Here is a 27,127-nt window from a genome sequence, read left to right as displayed (position 1 = left end):
GGCACGCAAAATGAAAACAGCAATGGAAAGATGCAGTTGAATTCCTAAAAAGCTCAGACCTATGACAGCACAAGCTATAAAGGTGACAAATGAACAAAGTAAACAAAACAAAAATGGGAAATTTATTATCTCTTTATTTCTGTATTGGCATGTCTACTGTGAACAGCTTGTGGTGGCACAAGGAGCCTGGTGTATATGCCATGGTTCTGTGGTGATGCGGTACCAGGCTTGGGGATGTGTGTGTGTGTCTGTCTGTCTGTGTGTATGTTTAAGTGTGTGTGTGTGTGTGTACGCGACCCACTCAGTCTGCTTTTCAGTCTACATCAAGCAGCAGCAGCGGTCATCCCAGTTAAACCCCTCAAGCTCTGGTTACCTGCACAACTCACTCAAGTACCCCCCCACCCCAACCCACTCACACCCCAACCAAGGCTCCGCTCACATTGTGCACAAATAAAAAGAAAAAAAAAACACATCATAATCTAAACGAACAAAAGGTTAAATACAAACCAAAAAAATTAAAATGTGTGCCAGAGGTCACTCACAAGACCTAACATCATCATTAAGTCTGGGGTGAGAATAATTTACATTTTTTTTTTTTTTTTAAAAAGGAAAAAAACAAGAAAAAGGTAAATGGTGCTCTCTACTTGGTTTGTGTGTCTATCCCTGGAGGCTAGGCAGACTAATATGTACCAGTATCGAGCAGCACCCCCTCAGGGAGGACATATTGTTCCGTTCAGTCAGAGAAGCATTCCAATCTGAAGCTCAGGAAGCCTGAGGAGGTGGCACAGTTCTGCCGGGCGTTGGAGGGACACAGCACCTCCCACATATATGAAGGGAGGTCAAACAAGAGGAGAGAAAAAAAAAAAAGACAATCAAATGTACAGAGAAACAGCAAACCTCAACAGCCATGAAGGGTCGGGCGGGTGAGAGGAAAGCAGTTCACTTACTATCGCTTCTATAGTTGAATGATAAAACAAAAACAAAAAAAGAAAACGATTCGATCAATCAACAATTTTACACGTCAGCATCAAACTATGATTGGAGTCTGCAGAAGACATTGGAGAAATGGAAGAAGACTAGACTGTGGCTTCACAGGGGCATAGGTGGATGAGGATTTCCAATAGTCACTTTGTAGATGCTCCAATGAGAAAACAAAAAGTGCACACATGAACAGGGAGGGCTCCCATCAAAACACTCCCCATGAGACAGAGAGAGAGAGAGAGAGAGAGAGAGAGAGAGAGAGAGAAAGAGAGAGAGAATGCTCAGAGACAAAAAAGGCATGAGGGAGCAAAAAGAAAAGAGAAGAATGAAAGTAGTGGACAGACAAAATCATTGTCGAGAATAAAAAGGGAGTGTGAAGAGGAGGATCAGATCGAGAGAGACAGGGGGTTAAAGAGAGAGAGAGAGAGAGAGAGAGAGAGAGAGAGAGAGAGAGAGAGAGAGAGAGAGAGAGAGAGAAAGAGAGAGAGAATGAGATCATCTCTTTATGAGCCTCTCTGTTCCTCTTGTGCACCTCCCTCTGAACCTGATGGGTCTGATTTGTCTGAATGGAATTGGATTTTTGTGTTTGTTTGTTTTTCTTCTTTTCTTTTTGATTCACAAATGAAATAGCTTTTGCACATCCCTTTAAACTTTACAGTACAATAAACTATAGTGCACAATAGTTATCAGAGCCACGCTATACCCCGACCCCCCTCCCCCTTTGCAGTTCGGGGTGCAGGGCCGTCAGCCCAACAGCACTAGGTACGTTGATTCAACGCGGGACCCACGCAGGGACGCGGGCTGGGGGGCGCTACGCAGCGGCAGGCAGGCCAGCGGGAACAAAAAATAAAAGTTTTTTCTTCTTTTATTTATTTAAAAAAGAGAGAGAGAGAGAGAGAGAGAGAGAAAGAAATGAGAGAAAAAGAAAGAAAGAAAGAAAGAAAGAAAGAAAGACAGAGAGAGAGAGAGAGAGAGAGAGAGAGAGAGAGAGAGAGAGAGAGAGAGAGAGAGAGAGAGAGAGAGAGAGACGACGCGTCGAGGAGGAAGGGCGGGCTCCGCCTCGGCCTCAGTCCTGTGCGGGGTCTTTGGCGGGCCCGCCGTCCAGGTAGATCTTCAGGGCCTTCTCTTTGCGGGGCGAGTAGCTGACGCGGTGGCCCGTCTTCAGCAGCCGGCTGCTCTCCTTCTTCATCAGCTCGCTGCGCTCCTCCTCCGACAGCTCCACCAGCTCCTCCGCGCTGTCCCTGCAGACGGGCCCCGGGGAGGAGGAGGAGGAGGAGGAGGAGGAGGAGGAGGAGGAGGTAAGGAGAAGGTGAAGGTGGGGGGGAGGGAGAGAGAGGGGGGAGAGATTACGCACTGCCACACACACACACCTCTCACAACTGCAGAATAACGTATTGAAATGCCATTGACCTTCACACAATGGTAAAAGAACATTCCAAAAACTGGCTCAATAGCTTTAAGGTGCAGAAAGGGAAAAAGGCCAAGTTGAGGAAAATAGAACAATCAATAACACACTTTCTCCAATACAAACTGAATTAATTCCAGTCTAGAAACATTCTCAGGGAAAATGAATATTATATGTAAACACTGTATTTATTTATGTATTTATGCGGTGCGTTGCCGTTAAACAGGAGTCTGTGGTGCGTTGCCTTTAAACAGGAGTCTGTGATCTTCGGGAGACTAGTGAGAGGCAGATGTGCAGAGGTATGAGCAGCTGGCCAACAAAAGGTCAGAGGGATTACCTGTAGAAGACCACAGCTCCATCATCACAGATGTAGAGAGGCCAGACGTTGAGGGTGGACACTTTGGGGTTCCAATCTAAATCCTGATGAATCTCCAACACCGAGATATCACAAGGAAATGTCCCTCGACCCTGAAGAGTCATACGAATGTGCATTAAATACTGCCTGAGGGAAACCAGTAATACCAGTGTGATCAGAATTTTACAAAACGGCAGAAAATGGCCACCATACCTTGGCAAACTCCAGGTTTTCAAGGGAAATCCCACTCAGTTCACTGAGCTGTAAAATAACAACGGAACAAAACTCTAATGATTTATCACACAATACTTTAATTTCCAAGCAAATCACTGTTAGTACACTGCTCACTAGCTCCCTCCAGTGGTCAACTCTTAAGCCTAGAACAGCGCAACAACACACACACATGTACCGTAGTTCTAGAATGAGTAGCATTAGAATTATGTTGCACATGTGTGGTCTGGATCACCTCATCTAAAAACACGCACACAGTTTTCACAGTTCTCCATTCACCTTTTCTTTGAGTTCCTCCACACTGCTGCTCTCCAGCACCACCTCCTGGAAGGGCTCCAGCTTCATCTGGGACGGCCTCCAGCGTCGGGTCAGCACTGCCAGCTGGGACATGGACTTCATCCGCTCTGGTTCTGAAGCACAAACAGGCCACTCTCAGAAACCACTGGGGTAAAGTGTGCCCACAAAAGAACAAAAAAAAAAAACCTGACTGGGTCGACTCCTTGCCTTTAAGTAGCTCTGAAGCACAAACACAGTTAGTGTTAGTGCACCTCCCAAAACAGACTGCACCATCTCTGCGCCTTTAAATAGCTACATTGGTTTGTGTTGTTACAAAATGTTTCTCATATACATTAAAAGGAGACAGCGTTGCTCAGACATTTACATGTACTTTCCACACCAGTGAACCACCCAGACAAGAGGCTACTATTTTCTACACATCAGAATATTCAAACTTGACCTTTACCATCGAGAACCTCCAAGAAAACCTCCCAGTTGCTGGAAATATTGATGTCTTCTTCGTAGACGTGGTAGTCCAGAAACACCGTCCCGGGGTTTTTCCAGGTCTTCTTCCTGAGGCGAAATCTGACCACAGAGGAAGACAGCTCATAAGTATTCAGCGGCGGCTTCAGAGCGCTTTAGTCATGAGACAGTCATCTTTCCAAAAGGTTAACACTCTGACTCCCACACTGATGAAAATTCATCATTTTTATGGTCTAACGACGTGGCAGTCACATAAACACAAGTTCATGATAATCACTATGCCATCCTCCGTGTTGGCATGCGGTGTTGGTGGGTGACTCACCTGTCGATGCTCAGATCCAGCTTGCACTGGTCCTTCAGCAGAGGCTGGAGCTCCTCTTTGGACTGCCTCACGGTCATCCCTTTGGCAAACACCGTGTCCACCAGGAACTTACAGGGCTGGGGGAAGGGGACAGAAATAACGCGTGGTCAGACAATTAAAGCTCAGTGTGCCCAGGACACATAACCAATGGTGCGAGCGTGTGTGTGTGTGTGTGTGTGTGTGTGTGTGTGTGTGTGTGTGTGCGAGCGTGTGTGTGCACGCGTGTGTTGACAGGACTTTAGTGTTTACCTCTGGGTCATTGACGAGCAGTTGATAAACCTTCACTCGGTACTCTCCTTTCTTCAGCGCCCTCCCTAGCCGAATGGTTATCTGCAAGAGCACGAATATAGCAGCTATTAGTGCACAGACACGCTTCATGAATCAGATACAGACCTTCTCCAATTAGCACTGCATGAGCCGACGTGTAAGGACGACTGACCTTGTTGTCGTCTGAGAAAGAGGAGAGCGTCTCATTTAGCCGGACGCTCTCAAACTCCTGGTTGTTGGCGTAGACGCGGAACACTTTGAACTGTGTGGACGCGACGCCCACAAAGGGTTCCAGATTATGCTTGAACGCTGCCAGTGTGATTCTCTTGTCCACGTGGACCAGTAGACCTGCAAGACCAGAATAAGGAACAGAATTGTGAGGACTAGTCATTTCGTTCCACATGAAATAGTACTTAACTTTACTACATAATATTACATTAAATACTTGCTACCCTCAAAATGCTATCAAATACATAAAAATGACACAAGCATTATAAAGGACATGTTAAAAAAAAAAAAGAAATCTCAGAGTGTTTCCCATACATTGACTTATGCCTACCACAATATCAACATTGACCACCACACAATGATTTTCCAGGTTGTACTAAATTGTGCTTAAATCTGGTTAGCATCATAACCACGCTGTGCTAATTTGTTAAAAATTGTTGCATTCAAGTTAATTCTGCAAACCAACCACCACAAATGGAATTCAATTCTGTGGGAAACACTGAAGATTATATTAAATCTATGCCAGATTTTCTCTATCCACTACGGCAGACCACTGCTGTTCTGGACGATGAAGCGTAGGGACTCACATTTCTGTCCTTCTCCTGTGCCTTCCTCCTGCGTGTAGGGCTCGGCCCTGAAGTAGAGGTACTGGGCCTCGTTCTTGCTCTTGCCGTTCTCGTCGTACTCGCTGTCGGTGCCCGAGTCCTCCTCGGCCGTGTCCCACGTCTCCTTCTTGCCCTCGTGGGCCTTGGAGCGCCGGCTGCTGGTGATGCTGTGCGAGTCCAGGCCGTTGGCCAGCGGAAGCGGGCCGCTGCTGTCGGCGTTGCACAGCGTGTCGCTGCTGTGGCTCGAGCTCAGGATGTCGCTGTCCACCGAGCTCGTGCTGCGGTCGTTGTTCACGTCCGAGTCCGAGCGCTCCTCCAGCGGGAACTGGTTGTCCGGGTCGGAGGTGGAAGCGGCGGCGGCGGCGGCGGCACCGGAACCACCGACGCTCCCGCTGCCCCCGGCGAGCGTCCGGCTCTCCTGCTGCGGTGGCGGGGGCTGCTGGGTATCCTGGGGAAGGGCGGCAGTAGTGGCGGCGGTGGCAGCAGTGACCGGCTGCGAGGTGGACGGCGACTCCGGCTCCTGGGCCAGGGAGCTGATGTGCTCGAACTCGCTGTGGTCAGAGCTCTTCTGGCTGCCGCTGCCACTGCCACTGCTGACCAGACCCTGCTGCTGCTGCTGCTGCTGCAGGGACAGGTTCTTGAGCTTCTCTGTGCTCTCCTCCAGGATGGCCTCCACAGACTTCCTGCTGCCCTTGGCTCCCCCCTCCAGAGAGTCCTCAGAGTCCCCGCCACCGCCACTAGGGGCGCCCGCCTTGGGGCAACTAGTTCTATTGACCAGGGAGCCCGGCGACTGCTCGGGCAGAGAGACAAACAGTCGGATTGTGTTCCCGTGGCGGTCCAGCAGTTTCCACAAAAGGGAGTCAGTGAAAGTGACCTGGTGATCGGCAGAATCAGAGCTTTCCACAAACACCTGGGGTCACACAAAGGTTACAGTCAGAGAGAGACAGGCAGTCACCACTTTTTAGCCAATCAAGCAACACAGCGCTTAAACTCAAATCTGCCATAGATTCCCATCTACAGTACAAACCTGGTGGATTTCATAATAAAAAAGTGGCACTTGAGTGAATCTGCTTTTTAGGTAGCATTAGTGAGTAGCTCTATCAACATCAGTTGATGTGTCAAAGCAGCAATGCGTTCAAATCAGGGCAAACATTCGAGGTGAACTGGTTTCTTGGAAATTTCCAAGTAACCTTCAGTCCAAAGTTCATGCATGTTCGCCAAGAACAACCATCTCAGAAAGTTTGTGTGTTCAAAACTCAAGGCAAATTAAAAAAAAATAGTTTGTACACATTTGCTTTTGCCTGCTTACTGGAACGGACCACACATCTGATGCTTTGCTGCTATATCAACAGTAAAAAGTCGTAATACTAATCTCTGTGAGGGTTACAAAAGCATTCCAGGCACATCTGGGCAGACAGGCTAGCCACACATTCAGCACCTGCTGTGGCACAGCCTCTGCAGGATATCCAAAAGCACTTAAAGGAGAGGATGCCCTCAGCAGTGCTTATGGGAGACAGAGACGGAGAGAGAGAATGAGAGAGAAGGAAACCTTGTTGCTCCTGAAGAAACCTTCTGCTTTCAGTGTCTTGTTGGGCACATAGAGGAGCCGAAGGTCATTATAGCAGCGCTCCAGGACCACACGCATGGTTTCTGCAGAAAGCCCTGCGGCCTGCCGCACACACACAAACACACACACACAAACACAAATGCACACATCACATATGGTCACATGTATATGTCACAAAGCATGGCTTAACACTATCTACTCTTTAGGATAAGGCGAATGCAAACAAACAGCTCAATACTCCATTTCATATTGCACTGCTTAGTGTGAGCTGTACCTGTGCAATGAGTTGCTTGAACTCGGTGACCGTCTGGTTCAGGTAAGCCCTGACGCTCACAGGAGGGGCGGTGGTCTCGCTCTTCAGGTCCACAACATGGACTTTCACCATGACCTCTACAGGGGCACAAACACACACACACACACACAAAACACATACATGCAAACAAACATGAGGGCTCACACACAGCCTGTGACTTGCAAGGCCATTGTACAGCCACAGCCTTGGCGCTGGCTGGACTTTAACCCAATGGCCATGCGAAAGATCAAAGCATGTGGGAAGAACAACACAGGTGATACGTGACAGTACAAAGACAGGAACAGAGGCGGCAAAACCTTTACATTACTACCCCCCCCCCCAAAGTCCAAGTTTCACTGACTAAAACATAATAATCAGACAGGCATATCCATTTTAATGAGGCCTTATGGATGTATTTGTGACTGGGCCAACACAAGGTACACTCCCAAAAGCACACACACACACTTTTCTTCAATGAGCAGAAACAGCCTTATTTGTCAAGGGCTGGACCAAAAAAATAAAAATTCACAACCGCTATTTGCTCAGGTGAAACCGCAGTAGCGCATGCTGGAATGCTGTCTTCGGGATCACCGGAGCTGCAGGTGTGGGTCTGCGGACGAGCTCTTACCTCCCGGTTTGTAGGGCTGAAAGACCTGGTCCGGCCGCCGCGTCTCCAGCAGCAGGTCGAACATGTACGAGGACTTGACCCCGCCGAGGAGCAGGCCCATGGGCATGTCCTCCTCGCCCTCGTACGAGCGCTCCAGGTACTCGTGGAACTCGTCGTACTTCACCAGCCGACAGCAGTCCAGCGTCACCACGCCCTCCAGATCCATGAGCTAGTGGCCAAAACCACATGGACATTAAGTGGACTGGGCCTCATTGGCCACTTAAGCTAATGTTAGTCAATCACGAAACAGCCGGTGTTATTGATTGAGGCTGAGAGATTGATGGATGAAGAGGCTGGTCTTACAAGTTGCCCTCACACACAGTAAGGCTAATCTAAGGTTTTAACTATCAATCACCAGTGCCGACACCACCACGCGCACACACACACACAAGCTGCTGTTCTGGGGAACACGTTACAATGTTGACCCTCATGGTAGAAATTCGGAACACACACACCTTGTACGCAATTTCTGTGGCTTCACGGAGCGTTTTGTCTTTGTGCACTTCGAGCTTGTTCTCCATCATCATCATGTTCTTCACCGGATGCATGCAGAACAGCTTGATCTGACAGACAGAGACAGAGACAGAGAGAGAGCGAGAGAGAGAGAGAGAGAGAGAGAGAGGCCGCATTGAGTACAATCAAGTGAGAAACTTCTGCTGAGAGAAGGCATTTTGTGCTCTGATATCAGAGTGGCGTTGGAGTGTCCTTCGGTGGCCATGAGTGTGTGGGTGGTCACCTTGCACGTGTTGCGCTCGATCTCCCGCTGCCTCTTCTCTTGTTCCTCAGACTCCTTCTCTCTCTGGACGAGACGCTTGATGTGCTCTGGGAAATCCTCCGCATCCAAGTACTCTGCACAAATCACACACCACATTGAACACATCCAACATCTGCCCATTTCTCTGACATTTATCCAAAAAAAAAATTGTAAAAGCTAGAGGGAAATCATTGCCCTTACTTGCATTCCTTGTGGGATCTTTCAACCTGTATATGAGCATATATGCATTGGTAGAACTGCACGAGAGAGAGAGAGAGAGAGAGGACAATGTTAGCGCAATGTTATTTCTGTCTGAATGTTATCAGCTGGCACGGCATGTTCTTTACAGGAGGCGTTCGTCTTCCAGGCTAAGAGGGGCCGCATGAAATGACACCGGCTAACAACAGGGCTTTGTTAATGCCGCAATAATAAGCCCCCTGTTCCCCTCCGAGAAATACGTCAGTCGGCAACACCAGGAACAGAGTTCCTTTTGATCAACATTTTGATTGTGGTGTGGTGATGCAATTTCCAAAAAGCTTTTCTGTTTTTATTTATTTATTCGATTTATTTATTTTTTGGAAGAAAGACATTTCTGGCAACACTAAAAACACTTGACTTCAAAAGGGCTATTCCTCTTTTATTTATGACAACATCAAGCAGTGGAACATTTAGCAGCTGCAGGCCTTTGGTGGTAGTATTCATCCGTATTTGCCACAGTTCAGGGTGGATGCACTGACCTGGCAAAGGCACTGGAATAATAGCCTCTGCTCCCCGAGGACCCCCCATATGTCTTCCTGATGTCATCCTGTGTGATCTGCAAACAAGCACAACACACACAGAGCAATCCAGTCAAAACATGCACACTCAGTCACCTCCCAGACATAATCTCATCTAAACTGGGCACCTAGCAGTTGTGTGCTGGATTAGGCTCAATGCAGAAGTTGAATTTGAGCCAATCCACCCACCCCCACCCTCCCATTGTTACTTTGACCAGTAGCCCATCCCCTGGTGCCTCGCTGCAGGTTACTCCAGGACTGACCTTGCTGACGTGCTGGTCGTTGAAGCTGTACCACTGGCCGTCACTGAAGGACTTGATGCAGGCGTAATAGTGTCCCCCTGCCGCACTCCCAGAGTGCACCATGACGGAGAACAGCTCAAAGGTCAGCGAGCTCTGAGGAGGGAGAGGGGGAGAGAGGGAGAGAGAGAGGGAGAGGGGGAGAAAGGGAGAGAGAGAGGGGGAGAGAGGGAGAGAGAGAGAGGGAGAGAGGGAGGGAGAGAGAGAGGGAGAGGGGGAGAGAGGGAGAGAGAGCGAGGGAGAGGGGGAGAGGGAGAGAGTCAGTTCAAAGTCAGTGATGAGCAGGTGTTGAGTGAATGGAGGAGAGAAGCTAATTCTCCACAGATGTGGACATTAAAGGAGAATTCCGGTGAGATATTGACCTAATGTGTGTTGAAACATGATACCGAGTGTGAACGTATGTCTCATAGCTCATCTCGGCTTGTCCCCTGCACTCAGAAAGCTGGCGCTAGTTAGCCAATGCTACCAACAGTTTTTCGATGGGGGTGCCTCGGGCATCGGCATAGCCATGCAAATAAATCACTGTTTTACACCATTTACGAGGCTCAAAGTAGCTCCATACTTCACTGGTAGACTTCCGAGGGCCTTGACATTTAAAACGAGACATTGAGAACTTTGAAAAAGCACTAGTAGTTTATTTACAAGACGATTTATACAGACAGTACCTTGAGGAAGTTTACCGTTCGCCGCTATCTTCAATTTAGTCACGATAAGTCGAGCGACGAGTATGAATGAACAGGTATGACAAGGGATCAGATTCCAAAAATAATTCCGTGGATATGCATGGATTCCAGTTGCTTCCAGTAGCAGCAACTGGAATCCATGCATTTCCAAGGAATTATTTGTGCAGGGGACAAGCCGAGATGAGCTTTGAGACATACGTTCACACTAGGTATCATGTTTTAACACACTTTAGGTCAATATCACACCGGAATTCTCCTTTAAGGGCAAATCAATCAGACAGTGAGAGAAAGTGAACCGCTAGCTCTCAGCTAAAGAACTGGGAGAACTGAAAAAGCTTCAAAGGTGACCCAGAGGGCTTTCTGGCTTCTCCTTTGAAATGTACTCATACGGAGATACTTAAGAGTGCATTGGGAGTGCTTTGTGTGTGTGTGTGTGTGTGAGTGTGTGTGTGTGTGTATATGTGCTGGCTCACCTTTGGCTTCAGTACCCTCTCTGTGCTGCCAGCGCTGTCGAGGCAGATGCCCTCGTCCACGCCGTCGTCCGTGGAGAAGTCGTTACTCATCTGGTCACTGTGGCAACTGCCCTCGTTCTCCGCCCCACTGTCCGTGCAGCTCTCCGTCTGAGGAGACTTCTGTTGCGGAGGGGGAGGAGAGGGGAGAGGAGGAGAGTGAGGCCGAGGCGCCGGCACACCAGCAATGACTGGTTCTACACATCCATTAATAATGTCCTTATGTAGAGAGATTAAAAGCGTTATTAGCACAAGCTACAGAAGGTCTACATTTGAAATGTATCAACGGAGACAAATGAAGGAATTGTTCACCCTGGGTTTCGGGTCGCTCACCTCATCCTCCACATCGATGAAGGGGCTCATGTCGAGCTCCTCAGGGAAGGTCATGCGGTCATTGAGCTTGATGCGGTGCATAGTGGTGTAGTCAAAGTCAAAGCGTTTCAGCTGCAGGGTCAGCAGGTAGGGAAAGTGCAGAAACCTCAGGCCCTGCAGAAGGCAGATGGACACAAAAGAGCCCGATGAGGAGAGCTGTCCACAGCTGTCCACTTAAAGCAGAGAACATTTCTGTGCCTGAACTTAAGAGGACTTTTCAAAGTCGTTTGAAAGGTAAAGATATAGCTGATTGACAGCAGGTAGCAGACCACTTTATCAAACACAACAGACTCACAACAGGCTCCATTTGAAAGGCTATTTAACCAGAGGGAAAGAACAACCTCCTGGGCTGAGGCTCACCTTGCGGGCATCGCATTTCTTCTTGCAGCGCTCGCAGAAGTACTGGTTGGGTCCGTCCAGAGTCTCAGGCTGGACGAAGGCCTGCAGAGCCTCCTCCTGTGAACCCCCCACGCAGGGACAAAATCAGCAGTTAGACACAAAGCAACGGCAATTAGCCATGGGCTGCATCAACACCACCCAACTAACTAACTAAAGCCACTGTCCCCAAGCAGTGTGAACTCATCTGACTTCTGAGCTGTAAAACTCTGAATGCACCATGCCACGTGTGTGTGTGTGTGTGTGTGTGTCTGTGTGTGTGTGTGTGGTGGTGGTGGTGGTGGAACTCACCACACTCCCAAAGGCCTGGCTGGACCCAAACGGCCGGATGACGAGAGGGATGTCCAGGTACGTGTCGATCCTCCAGCTCTCGTAGCCGCACTCCAGACAGCGCACGTAGTCCTTGAGCTTGCCCTGATACAGCTGGTTGATCAGATCCGCCTGGACACACAAGAGAGTGGACTCAGACGAGGAACAATGGACTCATAACAACAGGAGTGTACCCATTCCCAAAGCACCACATACTTTTCATCAAAGTGGACAATGAACACTCAATAAGCACTTTGACCGTTACCCACTCACATTATTGCCATCATTAGTTTGCCTACAATGTTGGTATAGTTTACATTCCATGACCCACACTCCACCCTGCCCCCAAATCATGCTGCCCTTTGCCCTGGCCATGGTGCATCTGGCTGGGGCACCTGCACCATACGCCGGCGACCGGGTTTCGATTCCCGCCCCGTGGTCCTTTCCGGATTCCACCCCGACTCTCTATCTACCACTCCCTTCCTGTCATTCTCCACTGTCCTGTCTCATTAAAGGCATAAAAAGGCCAAAAAAATATATATATACAAATCATGCTGCCCTGCTGTGCTGTTTGCGGAACCTTGTAGGTGAGCCTTAAAAGACAACTGACCCTGACCTCTTGTTTGGGTGTGGGTGAGTGGAGACACAGAACGAGTCAGTCAAGTGTGTCGGCGGCACTCCGACAGCGGAGCCGAGTGCCTCCTTAAGCGTCCTACATACTCGCCGTTCCCGACCTGTAGCGCTACAATGTGACGTCACGGGAGCGCCGTAACCATTTATACTCGCGCGTTGTGGTCGCGACACTAGTTGCAATATTCTCCTGGACAGAGGTGTCGCTGTTGTGAAAAGGCTAATGCTAACTACGTTACACAGTAGAAGAAGCTGTCAGAAGCATTGGCGTCAATGGCAGTACTGTGATGGTACTTCAGAATTTGGTTGCTGCTATTCACAACTCCCATCATCATTATCATCTAGTTTCCAAGGTGTGTGCAGGTAGATAGATAGATAGATAGATGGATATATAGATACTTTAGTCATCCCGAGGGAAATTTTAATAATTTAAACATTTTAGTTAGCTGGCTAGCTAGCTAGCAGCTGGCTGAGTTTGTGTAATTTCCTAAAGTGGAAAGAGATTTTGTTCAGGTCTTAGTAAATATCCTTTGGTTGAAAATAAATCGTTTCTATTCTTTCCTCTTAATTCCATGTGTTACATCTCTCTCTGGTAGCTTCATTAACATATCCAGCAAACTATTTAAAAATCACGAACTCTCGCTGGTAACCTAGCCAGGTTAATTTCCCTCTCTTTTCAAACATCATGTTTATTCAAGATGTGGGCTAGGCAAAAATGCCTGAATGTGGTTGATGTCTGTATAGAGGCACCCATGCTCCCTGATCTTGGCTTCAAGCTCATCCTGCTTGTCGCGTGCATCTGAAATAAAATCTCCTGTGCACGACCTGCCTGCGCGAGGCTGAAATTTCTCGTGCGACAGGGGAAATGACGCAATTTTGACGTCACATTGTCGTGCAACCGGTCGGGAGCGGCGAGTATGTAGTACCCTTTAATGAATGCCTCACACTACCCGGAGCTCACATGAGTCCAGCGTGGCCGGCCACGCCTCGGAGCGCTGGGTGTTTACACAAACCACCCCAGATCAGAAATAGCTGACCTCGAGGCTTTTCGCCACTTTCTCTGCCTTTTCCACACAGGCCTCTTTGTTCTGTGCCCCCGGGGGAGGGCTCCCATTGGCTGAGGATTAGTGTTGACTAAATGCAAATGGGTGGGGCTTGGGGAGGGGCTATGTGTGTGTGAGGGGGTGCATGAGATCTACCTGCTCAGTCTGCTTCCACTTCTGCTCCAGGGCGTCGAACATGACCCGGCACAGCTCTTGTACGTCATGCTGCTGCCAGGCTGAAAAACACAAACACATGCGCGCACAGGCACAGACACAGACACGGACACGGTCAAAGTAAAAAATGCAACAACTAAGAGCTGTGTTTCACAATACCAGATACATCCTTGGGGGTAAAGTGCAATTGTTTTTCCAAAGGCTTCCCTGAGTGTTACGGTGTACATGTAAGGGATGTTCCTGTATGTAGGTGTATATGTGTGTGTGTGTGTGTGTGTGTGTGTGTGTGGGGGGGGGGGGGGTTACGGACTCACCCTCGCTGCTGTCCCAGCCGAAGCTCCGCGTGACATCTGTGGTCTCGATGGCACGCTTCTTGCTGGTCTGCAGAAGCACAAAGAGTCTCTGCAGCTGGTATGGGATACTGGTGACCGGGTCCTCCTCCGACTCCGACTCAAACTCCCAACTAGGGACGGGCAACAACATGACCATTAGTTTTCTGAAGATAAAACCTTCACTCTCTCTCACACACACACACACACACACACACACACACACACACAAATTGGACATAATGGGCTCATGCATCCTGGTGAAAAGTAGCTCACTTGTACAGTGCATTTCGGAACTCCGGAGTCATGAAAAGTGTCTGCAGAAGGCTGTTCAGGTAGCACGTCATGGCCTGATTGACCAACCCCACATACCCTGTGAGGGAGAGAGGACACGTAGGCCGAAAGAGACAAAAGAAAGCAAGTCAGGTGAGTGACCGGCTACAGGTGACTGAGCAGGAGCCGTATCTTTTTTCTCATGCATGTTCCTTTGTGGAGGAGGAGGTGGAGGAGGCAGGGCTGAGGGCCCACCACAATATCAACAATGACCACAACACAATGATTTTCCATGTTGTACTATTTAAATTGGATGGAATTCTTTCATTGTAGAGCTATGTGCAGTGCACCTTTGTGCCTCTCCTTGTTTCTTTGTCTCTCAAAGAACCTACATGCACGTTTAAAGAAAACATCCTGCAAGGCATAGAAGACGACTGGCTAAATTGTGCTTAAATCTGGTTAGCATCATAACCCCGTTGTGCAAATTTGTTTAAAAACTTTTGCATTCAAGTTAATTCTGCAAACCCACCACCACAAATAGAAATAGAATTCTGTGGGAAACACTATCTTTTTTCTCATGCATGTTCCTGTGTGGAGGAGGAGGTGGAGGAGGCAGGGTGGAGGCAGGGCGGAGGACCTACCGGTCTCAGACTTGTTGAGGATGGAGGAGTACGAGTAGCTGGGACTGCTGTAGTCGCTGCTGCAGCCCACGGTGCCGTCTCTGGGCAGCGGCCCGATGAAGCGGTCCTGGGAGCTGTCGTCCAATCCACTGCTGTCTGCCGTGCCTGACTCGTCCTGTACACAGAGTCAGGGTCAGAGGTCAACCCCCGCAAGGCAAACATAGTCACGTCTACCGCATCCAATCACGCTCATGTGGCAAATCACTTTTATAATGCTTATAATCTATTAAAAGCAGTAACATTAACAACGAATTGCCCCGTCAATGGCATTAGGGAATATTTCATTTTAGTGCTGATCGTTAAGCAAACACTCAGCGTGTGCAACACAATGAGATAAGCAAACTTCTAAGCTGTTTGAGACCAGGGTTGGCCAGCGTGGGTGTCTGTGTGAGAGTGTGTGTGAGTGCAGCGCCCACTCACAGAGGCGATCTGTGGCTGCTCCCCATCCTTATCGATCAGCTGGAGAAAGTTCTTCTTGCCCGCCTCGAACCCCGACTCCACCAAGGTCATCTCACTGGCCTGGTCCAGGGGCGCCTTGGGGGGAGGAGGAAGAGGAGGAAGACCACAGACGGCCAGTTAAGACCAGAGAGGGGAAGGTCGCTGTAAGAAGCCTGCTCTCGTCTGCCTACTGGGAACAACGGCTCACTGCCAAGTCTGAGCAAGGGGAGTGATGGGATAAGGTATGCGACTGCTCTCAAATGCTCTTTTTTGTGAGGTGAAGCCCATGCCGTGGCCTGCAGGTGTGCAAGCTGAGCTCGTTCTGCTGAATGCGTCTCAGAGTCAACTGAGCGCCAGGCGAAGATTACATTATTCAGCCTTTTGTGAGCATGACTATTAAAAACCCGGGAACGTCTTGCAGACCCTGATAAGCAGCTTGTCAGTGAGAGAACTTTCCCTGTTACACCCTGCTGTATGCCCGTTGCTGGAAAATGCACTAGTGTGGGATTCGGGCCGAAAGGCCATATCGGTAATTCAAAACAAATGATTTTGGTATCGGTACCGTATCGGTAAAACAAATGATACTGAATAAAAATAGTGGACTCTATAGGCTTAGTATCTCACAGAGACTGGTCTAATGCAATGCCTTATCTAAGTTCCTGCGTCCATGTGAGGCCTGTATATGGTAGAGGAACGGAGAAAGGCTGGCCAGGCGTGGAAAGCGGTCTAATCCACTGACCTACTCAGTGAGCTAACTCCAGCCCAGGCACCTGTGCTCAGGGTCAGCGGCAGGATTAGCATGTGGCCAGGCGAAAAACAGCACACTCATGACACACACACACACACACACAAACACAGACACATACAGCACAGAGAATGCACACACACACACACGGCCTTCATTACTCTTAAGCACCCTGAGCTCGGGAGGGGGGGCCTTGTAATCATAATCATCAGTAAACACTATGATGCAGTTAAAAATACACCGCTCATACAGGCCTAGCCTAGTATTTTCTGACACCCCCAAAACTCCACCCAGAGTCACTATATATAGGATAGTTACTATATATACACACAACTAAGCACATTTTATTAACATTTAGGCCTAAAGTATTGCATACAATAATATGCAATAATATAACAGACAAGATTGACACAGACACTGTATGTATTTCATTGTTAATAGGGACTTCACCCCTCATCAGTGCTGTGGTTAGTGGTATGTTTGGCCACTGAACAAATGGCATAAATGCCCACTCACCATGTCCGCTGTGTTGCCCCAGGCCAAGTCAAAGGTGCCGTTCACATAGCCAGCCTTGTGGGCCACGTCCTCGAAAAGTTTGGAGAGGGTTGTGGAGGCCGGCAGGTTAAGGGTCAGACGCTCATTGACCGTCTTGGCATTGGTGGTATCCTGGACGATGCACAGCACACGAGGCTCCTCAGCTGCACTCTCTATCTGCTTGGGACACACACACAGCGTGTAAGCGCTGAGCTAATGCTAACATGACACAGACATGCAGACTTGCAAAGCAATATGCACCATAACTTAGCATAACACTTTAGCATAACACACCATTTCATTAGTATGGATTTGTTATAATAAATCTGACAGAACTGGACAAAGACCTCACATGTGAAAACGTGCCTAGTCAACCATCAGTCTCACAGTTCCACAGCAAATCAAACAGATATTCCTCAAACATTAACACACAGGAAAGGGCAGCAGACATGACCTGCACTAAACTGGAGCAGCCTGCTTGTGCAATGCAGTCTTAATACGACCTACTGTAGACCTTGTTACATTAAGCTCTCCAAAGACACAGCTTAAAATTGACGGCTCGGAGGCATACAAAAGACGTGGAGAGGGAGGACCATCAAGCTGCCTGTGCGTAGCTAAACCCCGGCCAAAACACGTCTGTCAAAACCAGTGGCCGAGAACTCATGCGGGAACAATACAGACACTGACATGCCTGTTAGTAGGAAACAATCACCTGCTGAAAAACTTTCAATACGCACCAAACAAGGCTCGGCAACAACAGATTTGAAACTGATTTAGGAACACGGCCAGCTATGCTCAGTCACCAAGACCATTTTTTTTTAAGATCTCCCTGAAAAAGGGCTTTGTTCTCCATTTCTTTCCTCCAAGAGGCTGAAGCTCCTCTCCTTTAGCACCACTGCCAAGGGCCTATTGTTGACTGCACAGCGCTACACCGCTCATATTACTGATACTAATAAAACCTACGGCTGCCCAGTTCCAAGAATGATGTAAGAGACACGTTTCTTGGATGTTGGTGAGTTGGGGGCAGTGTTTGCAGCTAAGCATGGGGAAAACAACTGGGACAGGGAAGGGGATCACTTGACTTGAGCAATGGCTTGGCAGCCAGGCTGTGTTTTGCTTTCTATAGACTACACCCACCACTCTCTTTTGAGGAGGTAGCTGCTACAGAGTATATTATTAGCCTTTCAGATGCTAGCAAGTCTACCATCAGTTTGTCTGTACTAGATTGTGTTGCTTGGTTGAAAATGAGTGTGTTGTGGGTCAAAGGTTAGTGGGGAAGAACACTAGCAAACAAGCACTCTGGGGACCCAGCATGCACAGGCACGCAGAGGCTCCATGACTTCCACTCACAGATAAATTGAGATAAAGACAGAGCACACACACACACACACACACACACACACACACACACACACACACACACGCACACGCACACGCACACACGCACACACGCACACACGCAAACAAACAAAGTGCAATGTTAGCAGAAGCTACCTGAGAATATCTCTGCTTCATTTCCTCAAAAATGCTTTGTCTGCAACTCCAAAACAGCCCCTGGAGCCAAAAAAACATGACTGAGGGCTTATTTTGTTTGTTTCTTTCTTTCTTCAAAGTGTGACAAAGACAAAGAAATGTTAGGCTACAGTGATGCTGTTGTTAGCATTGCCCAGACTCTAAATGCCACAAGACTCTGGGAATTCTCTCGCAGGTAATTTTCATTCACGCCTCCGTAAGATTGTTGGAAAAGAGAGGGGGGAGGATCGGAATCTGGCAATCTTGGCTAAATCTGACAGCTTGCTGCTCCAAAAGTCCCAGAGATGTCGATACACAGTGCGGTATTATCAGCTTAGGGGGTATTTTTATCATGGATAATATCACAAGGTGCGGACATAAGGACGCCTGTGCTCTCACTGGCACAGAGAAGCACAGAGTTAAGCAGGCCAGGAATCAGATGAACACAGGTCACTTGGCAAAAACGATTACTGTTTATTTTGGCTACCCTATACTTTGTCCAGCTGGCATAATCTGCCAAATGTTTGTTTGTTTGTTTTTCAGAACATGCATGACAAATCATCTAGTGATTCCAGACGACAGGTTGACAGTGAAGAAATGAAAGATAATAAAAGTGAATCACACAATATATTCACAACGCAGCATGTAAAAACTGTAATGTGCTACAATCTGATTACATAGACATCCATAGGCCATTAAGACTACACCTTAGTTTACAATCCAAACAAATTGGGCTCAATATTGTCTAATTAAGCATAAAATAGGTGCAATGACATGGTAACATGTAAAGAAACGTGAGAGGTTAAATTAGATAAATGAAGGTTTACACTACCAAATATTGGGATAATGAGACTGAGGCATACAAACGAGATTTTTTTTAAAGCAGCTTTCACTTCCTGATTTAAGTACTTGTAGGAGTCTATTATAAGAGGAACACTCAGTGTGGATCATTTTAACTGGGGTTTTTAGGTTGTCAACTCATTACTCATGCGAGTGCTGGAACTTGGTACAAAAACAAAACAGCGTCCACATACCTACTACCGAGTACTCTTTAGAAATAATCTGAAACGTAATTAATAGCCTACCTCTAGTATATTGACTAGCCTGACATCACAAGCCCACGGTCATAGTCATTTAACAGCAGCTAGCAGGTGGTCTACTGAAAAGGGCATCCCTGGCTCCTCAACCCACCTCAAGCAACCAATTGTGTTCATGAGAACCGGCCCTACAACAAACCTGAAGCCATCGATCTGGGTCTGCACCATCTAGGAACTAAAACAGCGAGACTGCCTAATACTGCAAATTCACACGTACAAATCAAAACTAAGAACTGAATGGTAAACCACACTGGCATTTAAAAGTATTGCATGGGTCAGTCAGTGGGACTGGACTGAACATGTGGAGCTAAGCCTGCCAAGGCCTTATGTCAGTGTGGACAGAGGTAGGGGTCCCTTCTGATAGTCACAGGAAGGGCCGGTTCTGTAAATATTATGACCCTACAGCAAACTGAAGCAATGGGCCAGAGAAGCAAAAGATCTCCTTTAGGTAGGGGTTGGTCAGGTGACCGGATGGGCCACTCAATGTGACCATTTTACACCTAGGAGATTTTTTTCCCCAGCTGCCAAAACATGATTTGTTTATTTCTACAATAGGCTACATATTCTAATAGTTGTCCGCATTATAAGTTCTATCCTGCTCCTGTTTGTGTCATGAACTGTAGCTTCAGTGTGAACTAATCAGGACACCTGACATCTGTGCATCTGAGGATTTGTACAAAAACGTTCTTGCTTTCAGCCACCAAGCAACTATCTGATATCTGATCATCAGCTAGTACCACCTTTACCTGCATCAGACTACAGGCTGTCCATTGAAATGGGAAGAATTTATGGCCTGCACTGCACATAACCCTGCTTCCTCAAACAAAGCAAACTCCAACAAGGAAACCATATATAACCTATCGTTGAATATTTCTCTTTCAACTGATATGCTGCACTGCACATATTACAACTTGGACCCCGGCCTGTTTTCAGTCAAGAAGATGCTGATTTCCCCACAAAAGTACTATAATGATGGAGCAGAAACTCATAACTAGACAGGTCTATTGGCTTAAATAAGGTAGGCTACATCAAAGCACTATGACAGGACTAACATAATAAGTCAGAAAAAACAAAGATGTAGTTTAGGCCTAGTTATTCTTTCTCAGAAAAGATGTCATTGCTACCTTTCAACAGCATTACATTGTTGCCAATATATACCAAGGATTCAATGAGTTTTTATTCATCACATACAGAGATGAAATGTAAAACATGCAGTGAAATGCTATAGTTGTTCAACTCTGCCTTAAGGGTGTAGCCTATATTCTGAGGGACCATAAATTAGTAAAGAAAGAACATGTTTGTTCAAATCATTTGAACTCAACGAACTTATTCAGTATTGTAGTCGAGTACTTTTATAATGCTCAGCAGATGCTCAGCATCATACTTTATAATGCTCAGCTCACAGTCATGGAAGGCCTCTTAGCTTGTTTCTTTTGTGACCATTATCAGCATAAGTTTTTCTAAAAGATTTTTGTTCCGTCCCTTTTAATCCACATAACCCATTCGACAACTCCACAGAAGCTGCAGAAGATAGACGCAAAGGTGACGTTTGGCGAGACATCTGTAGTTGCACATTGCTGCAGGACTAGAATCACCAACAGCTACATTCTTGAGTTCTGTGATTTGCACTTTAAACTGTAGACTTAGGAGATGATTGCTACTTAACTACGAGTTAAAGATCTTCACAACCATATCTTAAAACAAGTATGTGTGCTGACAACTGGGAAATGGTCTCGAGTCTATTTTTAATTTTGGAAACATTTTTATAAAATCAATTTAAGACAGGGTATTACACCAGGAAATTAACACCAGATGATGTTTTTGTTTGGGTAGGCTAAATGTTACGTCCACGACTCAGATCTCTTTTCATAATGACAGTTCAAAATATATCATAATTACAACTAGGCCTTGGCGATAAGTCTGCCACGACAACGTTGTCGGCTATTTGTTTTGTTCGTGCAATGACGCAATCACAGGTGCTTCCGTCAGACTTTCTTACCTAATACGGAACTAAGACGTCCAACATCCATGAACAGCCTTTCTAGTCAAATGGCTTATTTAGATAGATGTCGTACGTAGCTACTTTGAGTGGACGAAAATCCAGATAGCGGTGTAGTTATCGTGCTAAGTGTCATCAAAATCATTTAGTTAACGTTAACTGGCCAGGCGCTGTCCTGTCACTGCTTTCTAACGATCACCATTTCAGAAAGCATAATTTACTGATGACCAGTTTGGTCACCAATCCGGATCACAACAATGAAGGACCTCCTAGAAGGTGGTTTGCAAATGTTGACAACGTTGACTCCCCAATTGAAAGCTACAACAGTTAGCCATGGGCTATTAGGCTGTTGTCATGTAAATGTCGCCTTTCAATTCTTCAGCACAACGGCAAATAACATCCGTCAAGTTTCCACCAGAATACACTGATGTTAAAGCACTGCTGTCGTGTTTATTCCACTCTCATCAACAATGCCTCGATTTAACACAGCCAGGACACGGAACTTGCTTATATTTTAATAAGATGGATTAAAATGGCTTTCTCAATGTTTAGCTAGCGTTTGTTAGCTGTAGACCCTATCCATCTAGCAAATGAGCTGCGTGCTAGCTACCTGGCTAGCTAACTGGCTAGGTGCTGTAGCTAGTGACGTTAAGTTACAAAAACTATGGAACAATTAAAGTGGACATCTGTGCACTCTGGCTGTCATGCCTCTTCCATCTTCTGAATAACAAAACTGTAACGTTACATTCAACTTTTATGTCAATCAACAAGAGCAGAGAAATTAATATCTAGCTGGACAGTTGACCAACGTTATTACTGTTAGCTTGAACTGGCTTACTAGCTTGCTACTATTAGCCGTCCTGCTAACAAGCTTAAATACACAGCTAACATCAGCTAGCTAGCTAATTTGCCACTAGTTCGTACGATTCACTTGTAAGTTAGAAAGATCGATGTCAACGTCTACTAAACCCGTTTATTATGGACGTCCGTGGTGCCTAATTGATAACGTTATCTCGCACTCAAGTGCCGAGGGCCCACTGATGCCAAAACCCGGTCACTCTGTATGTGATAATCTCACCTCTTTGGGTACGAGCTGGTTTTCTTCGCTGGGCACCATTTCCATTTGGGCGACAGTTTATACGGACATCTATCCCAAATCGGATGTCAACAGGAAATGTGAAGAGCGGTAACGTTATACACAAACATAATTTCAGTTTGGTTCAATCCAGTTGGGTATGTAAGTCAAACTGAGCAGATAAAAACTTGCAATCAAACTAATCGCAGATACTTTCTTTTCAGTTCACCACCTATGCACAAACAGCAATCAATGGGGGTAAAAATGGCCGTTCGTCAGTTTCGCGAGAATTCGGCTCACAGGCTGTGCGTCACTTCCTAAACATCTTGCGTCCTGACATTACCTGTCTATTCATGTGCACAACAGCATAATAATAATAATAATAACAACAACAAAAATAATAATAATAATAATAATAATAATAATAATAATAATAATAATAATAATAATACAATCCTGTAGTGCTATCCTTAATATTGTTTAGACATCCTGTAGGCTAAATTGTGTTTTGCATTGCAAAATCAACAGTTCATTTGATTTTGATCAAAGTAGGAAGACAACATGGATGTTAAAGTCAAACAAGTCAGTGTGTTTACTTCTTTGGACAAGTTTGGGTAGATTTACTGCATTCTGAAACAAATTAAGGAATTAGGTATTCACAAATGTATTTCTTCTGACTGCGACAGACTTCATCATGCCACCTGCCCTGTGCAGCCAGGGAGAGAGTGACACAGCTCACTCTCTTGCCACCTGTGGGTTGTTTTTTGGACTTGTCCCAGTTAAAGAAAGTGACTGGCATGCTGTTAACATCCACATACTGGCCCTCTTTAACAATGTCTGTCACACCAATCCAGAAATCCTTGGCACCCGGAGAGCTCCTTTTGGCATATTCTCTCAGGTCATTGTTCTCTTGCATGTCACGTGGGATAGCTAGTGTGCCACCTTGCGCGATACAGTCTTCATTGGCCTCATGGTAGTGTTTGGGCTCTTCAATGGCCAGGTAACATTTCCTGTATGCTTTGATTCCACGCAGACAAACTAGAAAAGCATGAAAAAATATAAAAAGGAAAAAAATGTTGACAAAAGGATACCCATAAAGGATACTAATTATTTTAGTAAGAATATTTGTAGCAGCCATTTTAGCTCAGTACATTATTTTAAGTTGGAAAGTTAGCCCAATCTTATATCCCATCGTGTAACTGTTCAGTAGCCTCTTACAGTTTTTCTCAGTCGCTTTGGTGCTTTTCTCAGATCAGAATGAAAATTAACTAGTTATCAAATTCTGTCACAATGCTGTAGAATTGCAAAGAGCATACAGTAAAAATGTACGTATTCAGTGTCTTGTACTCACTTACTCACCTAACTACAGCAATGTGTAACTTTATTGTAGTTTTCAAATGGCTGTACAAGTACTGTAGGCTATAGTGCTGTCTTGAGCATGTTCAGGTAGTGTCACCGAGTTCTGACCTTTTTTTGCATTGGAAAACACTGAGAGAACTGTCATAATGAAAACATGACAAAGCCATTTGACTATCTTGTTCATAAACGATGGTGTCAAGACTTCTCATTTTGATGACACTGACAGTTTCATTGACATGAATACCTGCTTTTGAGGAATGGACTGTCCATTTTGAGCAAGTGACGTGCTTTTGCAGGTCATCCACTAGGTTTTGCAGTTTGCACTAATTGTTTTGAGAATTGCACTAACTGCTGTGCAAATGTTAATAGTGATGTGAGAAAAGCACCAAAGCGACTGAGAAAAACTGTAAACTAACAATCCAACACTTTCTTGCCAATTCCCTTGTCAAGCAAGCACATAGCATGCTAATTCAAATTTGCTTATACTTTTAATCATCTCTAAACATTTACTCTCTCGTAGAACAAGTCTCTCCAAAAACAAACAAATCCCTTCACAGAAGCACGTTCAGACAGAAGCATAGGCCTATTTTATGTATATGTATACGGCCTGATATCAGCAGGTTTAGGAAAATAAACATCAGAAGGCCTAAGAGGATATAAACTGTTATCATGCATGTTGTATGCAATCTGCAATTAGAGTATTACAACTTAGTTTCAAGTGCAGCAATCTAAAGCTCAAAAGCATCCTGGCCAAGTCACAGAGAAGGGTGCATTGAAGGGTGATTGATTGTGATTGATGGGTGCATTGAGTCGGTACTGGCATGGCTCAACTGTAGAAGTTCGATGACGCCCTCTAGTGGAGAGATTGCTCTTGTGATCCAGTGCATCAACCCCTTCTTAGTGAGCAACTAAGGCTACATGTACATTGTAATGTCATTGACATCAGTGCAGTGCATTTATTCCACTGGCATTTCCAGTTTTGGGAAATATGTTGCATCGGTATTTGTGCTCCCGTAAATTAAAACCCATGACATGTTGATCACACACCATGGTTAGTTGTTCTTTTGGTACACAATTCACTGACTGTGACTGGTTATCTGGTAAAATAGAAAAGTTCTACACTGAATGCAGGTTTCCCCACTGAGGCAACACAGCTATGACATGCTCCATGTCAGTTTACTAGTGGTACTGTAGCTTTGCCCTGTCACAAGATGAGCATATCTTTGTCAGGTTAGCCTTATCTGCATGCGTTTAGGTATTCTCTCAAATTAAAGTGGTGTTACATCAGACACCACTAGGACACCCACCTGTCTGTAGAGCCTGCATCTCCTTTAGTGAGTTGACTTCTAGCCATAGCTTGTCTATCTGCACCTTCATATCTTCTTCATCTGCTGCATCTCAGGCAAAATGAGGAGAGACGGAGAGAAAAAGTAAAAGGAGCTCAATTCACACGGCACTGGAAACTAAACTTGAGTCTCATGCAATGTGCAAGTATAGGCTACCACCTGGCTGTCCTGTTAGTCTTAAGACATGTCCTGGGTATCCACATATATCCTTGAAAGTGTGACTACCCTAACTCTACAGTGTGATGTGTGTTACCTCTCTGCCGACCTGGGGCTGCTTTCCTGGAGCGGGAGGGTCTGGCGTCCCCATGCTGAAGCAGGGCCGTGCAGACGACGAGCAGGAGGACCAGGAGCTTTGGGCACGCCATCATCATCGCTGCAGCCGACGGGAGTGTGGCACGCACAGGGGCTCACTTTATACCACTGAAAGAAGCTCCCTAACTCTGTGGACAGTTCACCAAACACGGGGACTGTAGACGGCTCTCCAAATAGGGGGCTGCAGGTTTGCACAGTAAGGTTCTGGCATCTCATTGGCTTACAGTGTAGAGCCTGTGTGTGCCCCCTTGAGACTTCAAGGGGGATTAGAATACCTGGGACGAAGTGAGAACAATCAACGCCCTGTTTCTGCCCATTCATAAATATTTACCTGCGCTAGAGTGCCGCTCATTTAGTAGTTTTCCCCATTCATTGCCCAAACAAGCTGTAAATTCATTGACTGCCACACTGTTACATGATGTGCGAGTACAGTAAACAGACCCATCATGCAGCTCTCTCCAGAACCCTATTTTGTAACACCATGATAAATGGTAACTTTATGCAATCAAAGGAACCCCCCTGGACCATGACTCCATAGTAATAGCATGCAATGGCTACAGACATGAGAAACACAAAAATAGTGCATAATGGATGTGCTGTTTGTAATATTTATTTAGCCATAATATTGACCAAATAGATGTCATTAGTTTAAAGGTAATTGTCAACAATATTATGATTATTTGCACTTTGCATCAATAATTGTGATGTTTAATCATAAGAAAGCATAAGTGGTGGTTTTTCAAGTGAGAGGTTCTCATACTATGACTTCTGTCTCAGATATTTTTTTCATTAGAAACATATTTGCTGAGGACCTGTGTTCCTGGAGGAAGCTATTTTTAGTATGCAATGTTATGAGATGGAAGGAGGGTAGGATGTAGAAAAAAACTCTGACAAAAACAAGGAGACTCAAGCAACTCGAAGCTGTGACTTAAAGAATATATGGAATACTGTATGCAGCTGTAGAGTTTATAAGGACCCTCGCAATGCAAAAATTCATGTTACATGCATATTTCAACAGCCATTTGACACCAGGTCACAGTGTTAGATACTTGGTCATACTGACAATGACAGAACAATTTAAACATATTCAGGAGACCCAAAACCAAAGAAGTATTTTTATAACATCACTGGTTGAGGCTGCCTCACACAGCATTATTGATTGAACCCATGCCACTAGTGACTAACGAGATACCAATGTAATTGACCAGAATCTTTTATATGTGTCTATAACATTGAATGGTTGAATCATATAGTGGAAGATAACACAAGGTACCGGTATAACGATTTACATATCTAATCCGATAACACAAAGGGCATTTTATGAGGGAGAAAGGTCATCGATTACATTTCTGTGGGGGACGAGAAATAACAAGATAAAGATAACAGTCCTGCTATTGCAATTATGAAGCGCTTTCAGATATAACCTCCGGAGTACATGCGGAGGTTTGTCAAACGGAGGTCCTACCCTTCGGATGATTCAGATATGATGCTAACCTGCGGACCTAATACTGACCTTATACGGACTTATGTTTGAACGACATACACGCACATTACAGAATCTCCGTGTGGTTGTCGAGTGAGGGGTGGGGGCTTAGAGTTCACAAGATGCGAGATATATGACGCAAAAAATATGCGGCCGCTGCCTGTCACAGCTGCTTTTTGTTTACAAAGTGTAGCCTATGCATTATAGGCTAAAGAAGAGAAATATATTGTGCGTAGGCTAATACTTGAAGTAGGATAGTCACGTAAGTGCGCACATACAGTA

At 46.0% G+C, this 27,127-nt stretch overlaps 2 protein-coding genes across 7 annotated transcripts; both read right to left on the bottom strand.

Moving 5' to 3' along the window:
* Window positions 1-116: 116 nt before the first annotated feature.
* usp47 (ubiquitin specific peptidase 47) lies at window positions 117-22,582 on the bottom strand. 6 transcript variants are annotated; one of them, XM_076287020.1, is made up of 28 exons: window positions 22,349-22,582; window positions 16,645-16,842; window positions 15,366-15,479; window positions 14,907-15,060; window positions 14,269-14,365; window positions 13,978-14,126; window positions 13,646-13,725; window positions 11,799-11,948; window positions 11,472-11,567; window positions 11,052-11,225; window positions 10,704-10,958; window positions 9,512-9,643; window positions 9,210-9,286; window positions 8,674-8,729; window positions 8,455-8,567; window positions 8,174-8,281; window positions 7,680-7,887; window positions 7,034-7,149; window positions 6,742-6,861; window positions 5,175-6,102; window positions 4,532-4,707; window positions 4,342-4,422; window positions 4,054-4,169; window positions 3,715-3,833; window positions 3,252-3,382; window positions 2,955-3,002; window positions 2,724-2,854; window positions 117-2,222 (listed from the first exon to the last, which is right to left on the bottom strand). In XM_076287020.1, exons 1-28 carry the CDS (start codon window positions 22,391-22,393, stop codon window positions 2,048-2,050), a joined length of 4,347 nt encoding a protein of 1,448 aa, XP_076143135.1. In that variant the 5' UTR covers window positions 22,394-22,582; the 3' UTR covers window positions 117-2,047. The 6 variants fall into 6 exon arrangements, with proteins under 6 accessions (XP_076143135.1, XP_076143138.1, XP_076143137.1 ...); XM_076287023.1 differs by having other exon boundaries at window positions 10,704-10,862; XM_076287022.1 differs by having other exon boundaries at window positions 11,073-11,225.
* Window positions 22,583-22,946: 364 nt separating this feature from the next.
* clec3a (C-type lectin domain family 3, member A) lies at window positions 22,947-25,427 on the bottom strand. Its single transcript, XM_076288091.1, has 3 exons — window positions 25,304-25,427; window positions 25,012-25,095; window positions 22,947-23,383 (listed from the first exon to the last, which is right to left on the bottom strand). Exons 1-3 carry the CDS (start codon window positions 25,419-25,421, stop codon window positions 22,986-22,988), a joined length of 600 nt encoding a protein of 199 aa, XP_076144206.1. The 5' UTR covers window positions 25,422-25,427; the 3' UTR covers window positions 22,947-22,985.
* Between the last annotated feature and the right edge of the window lie 1,700 nt (window positions 25,428-27,127).

The sequence above is a fragment of the Alosa pseudoharengus genome, unplaced genomic scaffold (assembly GCF_046254945.1).
Source record: "Alosa pseudoharengus isolate Yale_2024_CS ecotype anadromous, Long Island Sound unplaced genomic scaffold, YU_APseudo_1.1 YU_APseudo_1.1_scf_16, whole genome shotgun sequence".
NCBI lineage: Eukaryota > Metazoa > Chordata > Actinopteri > Clupeiformes > Clupeidae > Alosa > Alosa pseudoharengus.
This window is presented reverse-complemented; position numbering and strand designations above follow the sequence as displayed.

Coding starts and splice junctions, on each gene's coding strand:
- usp47 (XM_076287020.1), bottom strand. CDS start 22,393: ATGGAAATGGTGCCCAGCGAAGAAAACCAGCTCGTACCCAAAGAG. Junction 10,959..11,051: donor TGAGCGACCCGAAACCCAGG/GTGAACAATTCC, acceptor TCTCTACATAAG/GACATTATTAATGGATGTGT. Junction 7,150..7,679: donor TCAGCCCTACAAACCGGGAG/GTAAGAGCTCGT, acceptor GTGCCCCTGTAG/AGGTCATGGTGAAAGTCCAT.
- clec3a (XM_076288091.1), bottom strand. CDS start 25,421: ATGATGATGGCGTGCCCAAAGCTCCTGGTCCTCCTGCTCGTCGTCTGC. Junction 25,096..25,303: donor AGCCCCAGGTCGGCAGAGAG/GTAACACACATC, acceptor CCTGAGATGCAG/CAGATGAAGAAGATATGAAG. Junction 23,384..25,011: donor GATGCAGGCTCTACAGACAG/GTGGGTGTCCTA, acceptor ATGCTTTTCTAG/TTTGTCTGCGTGGAATCAAA.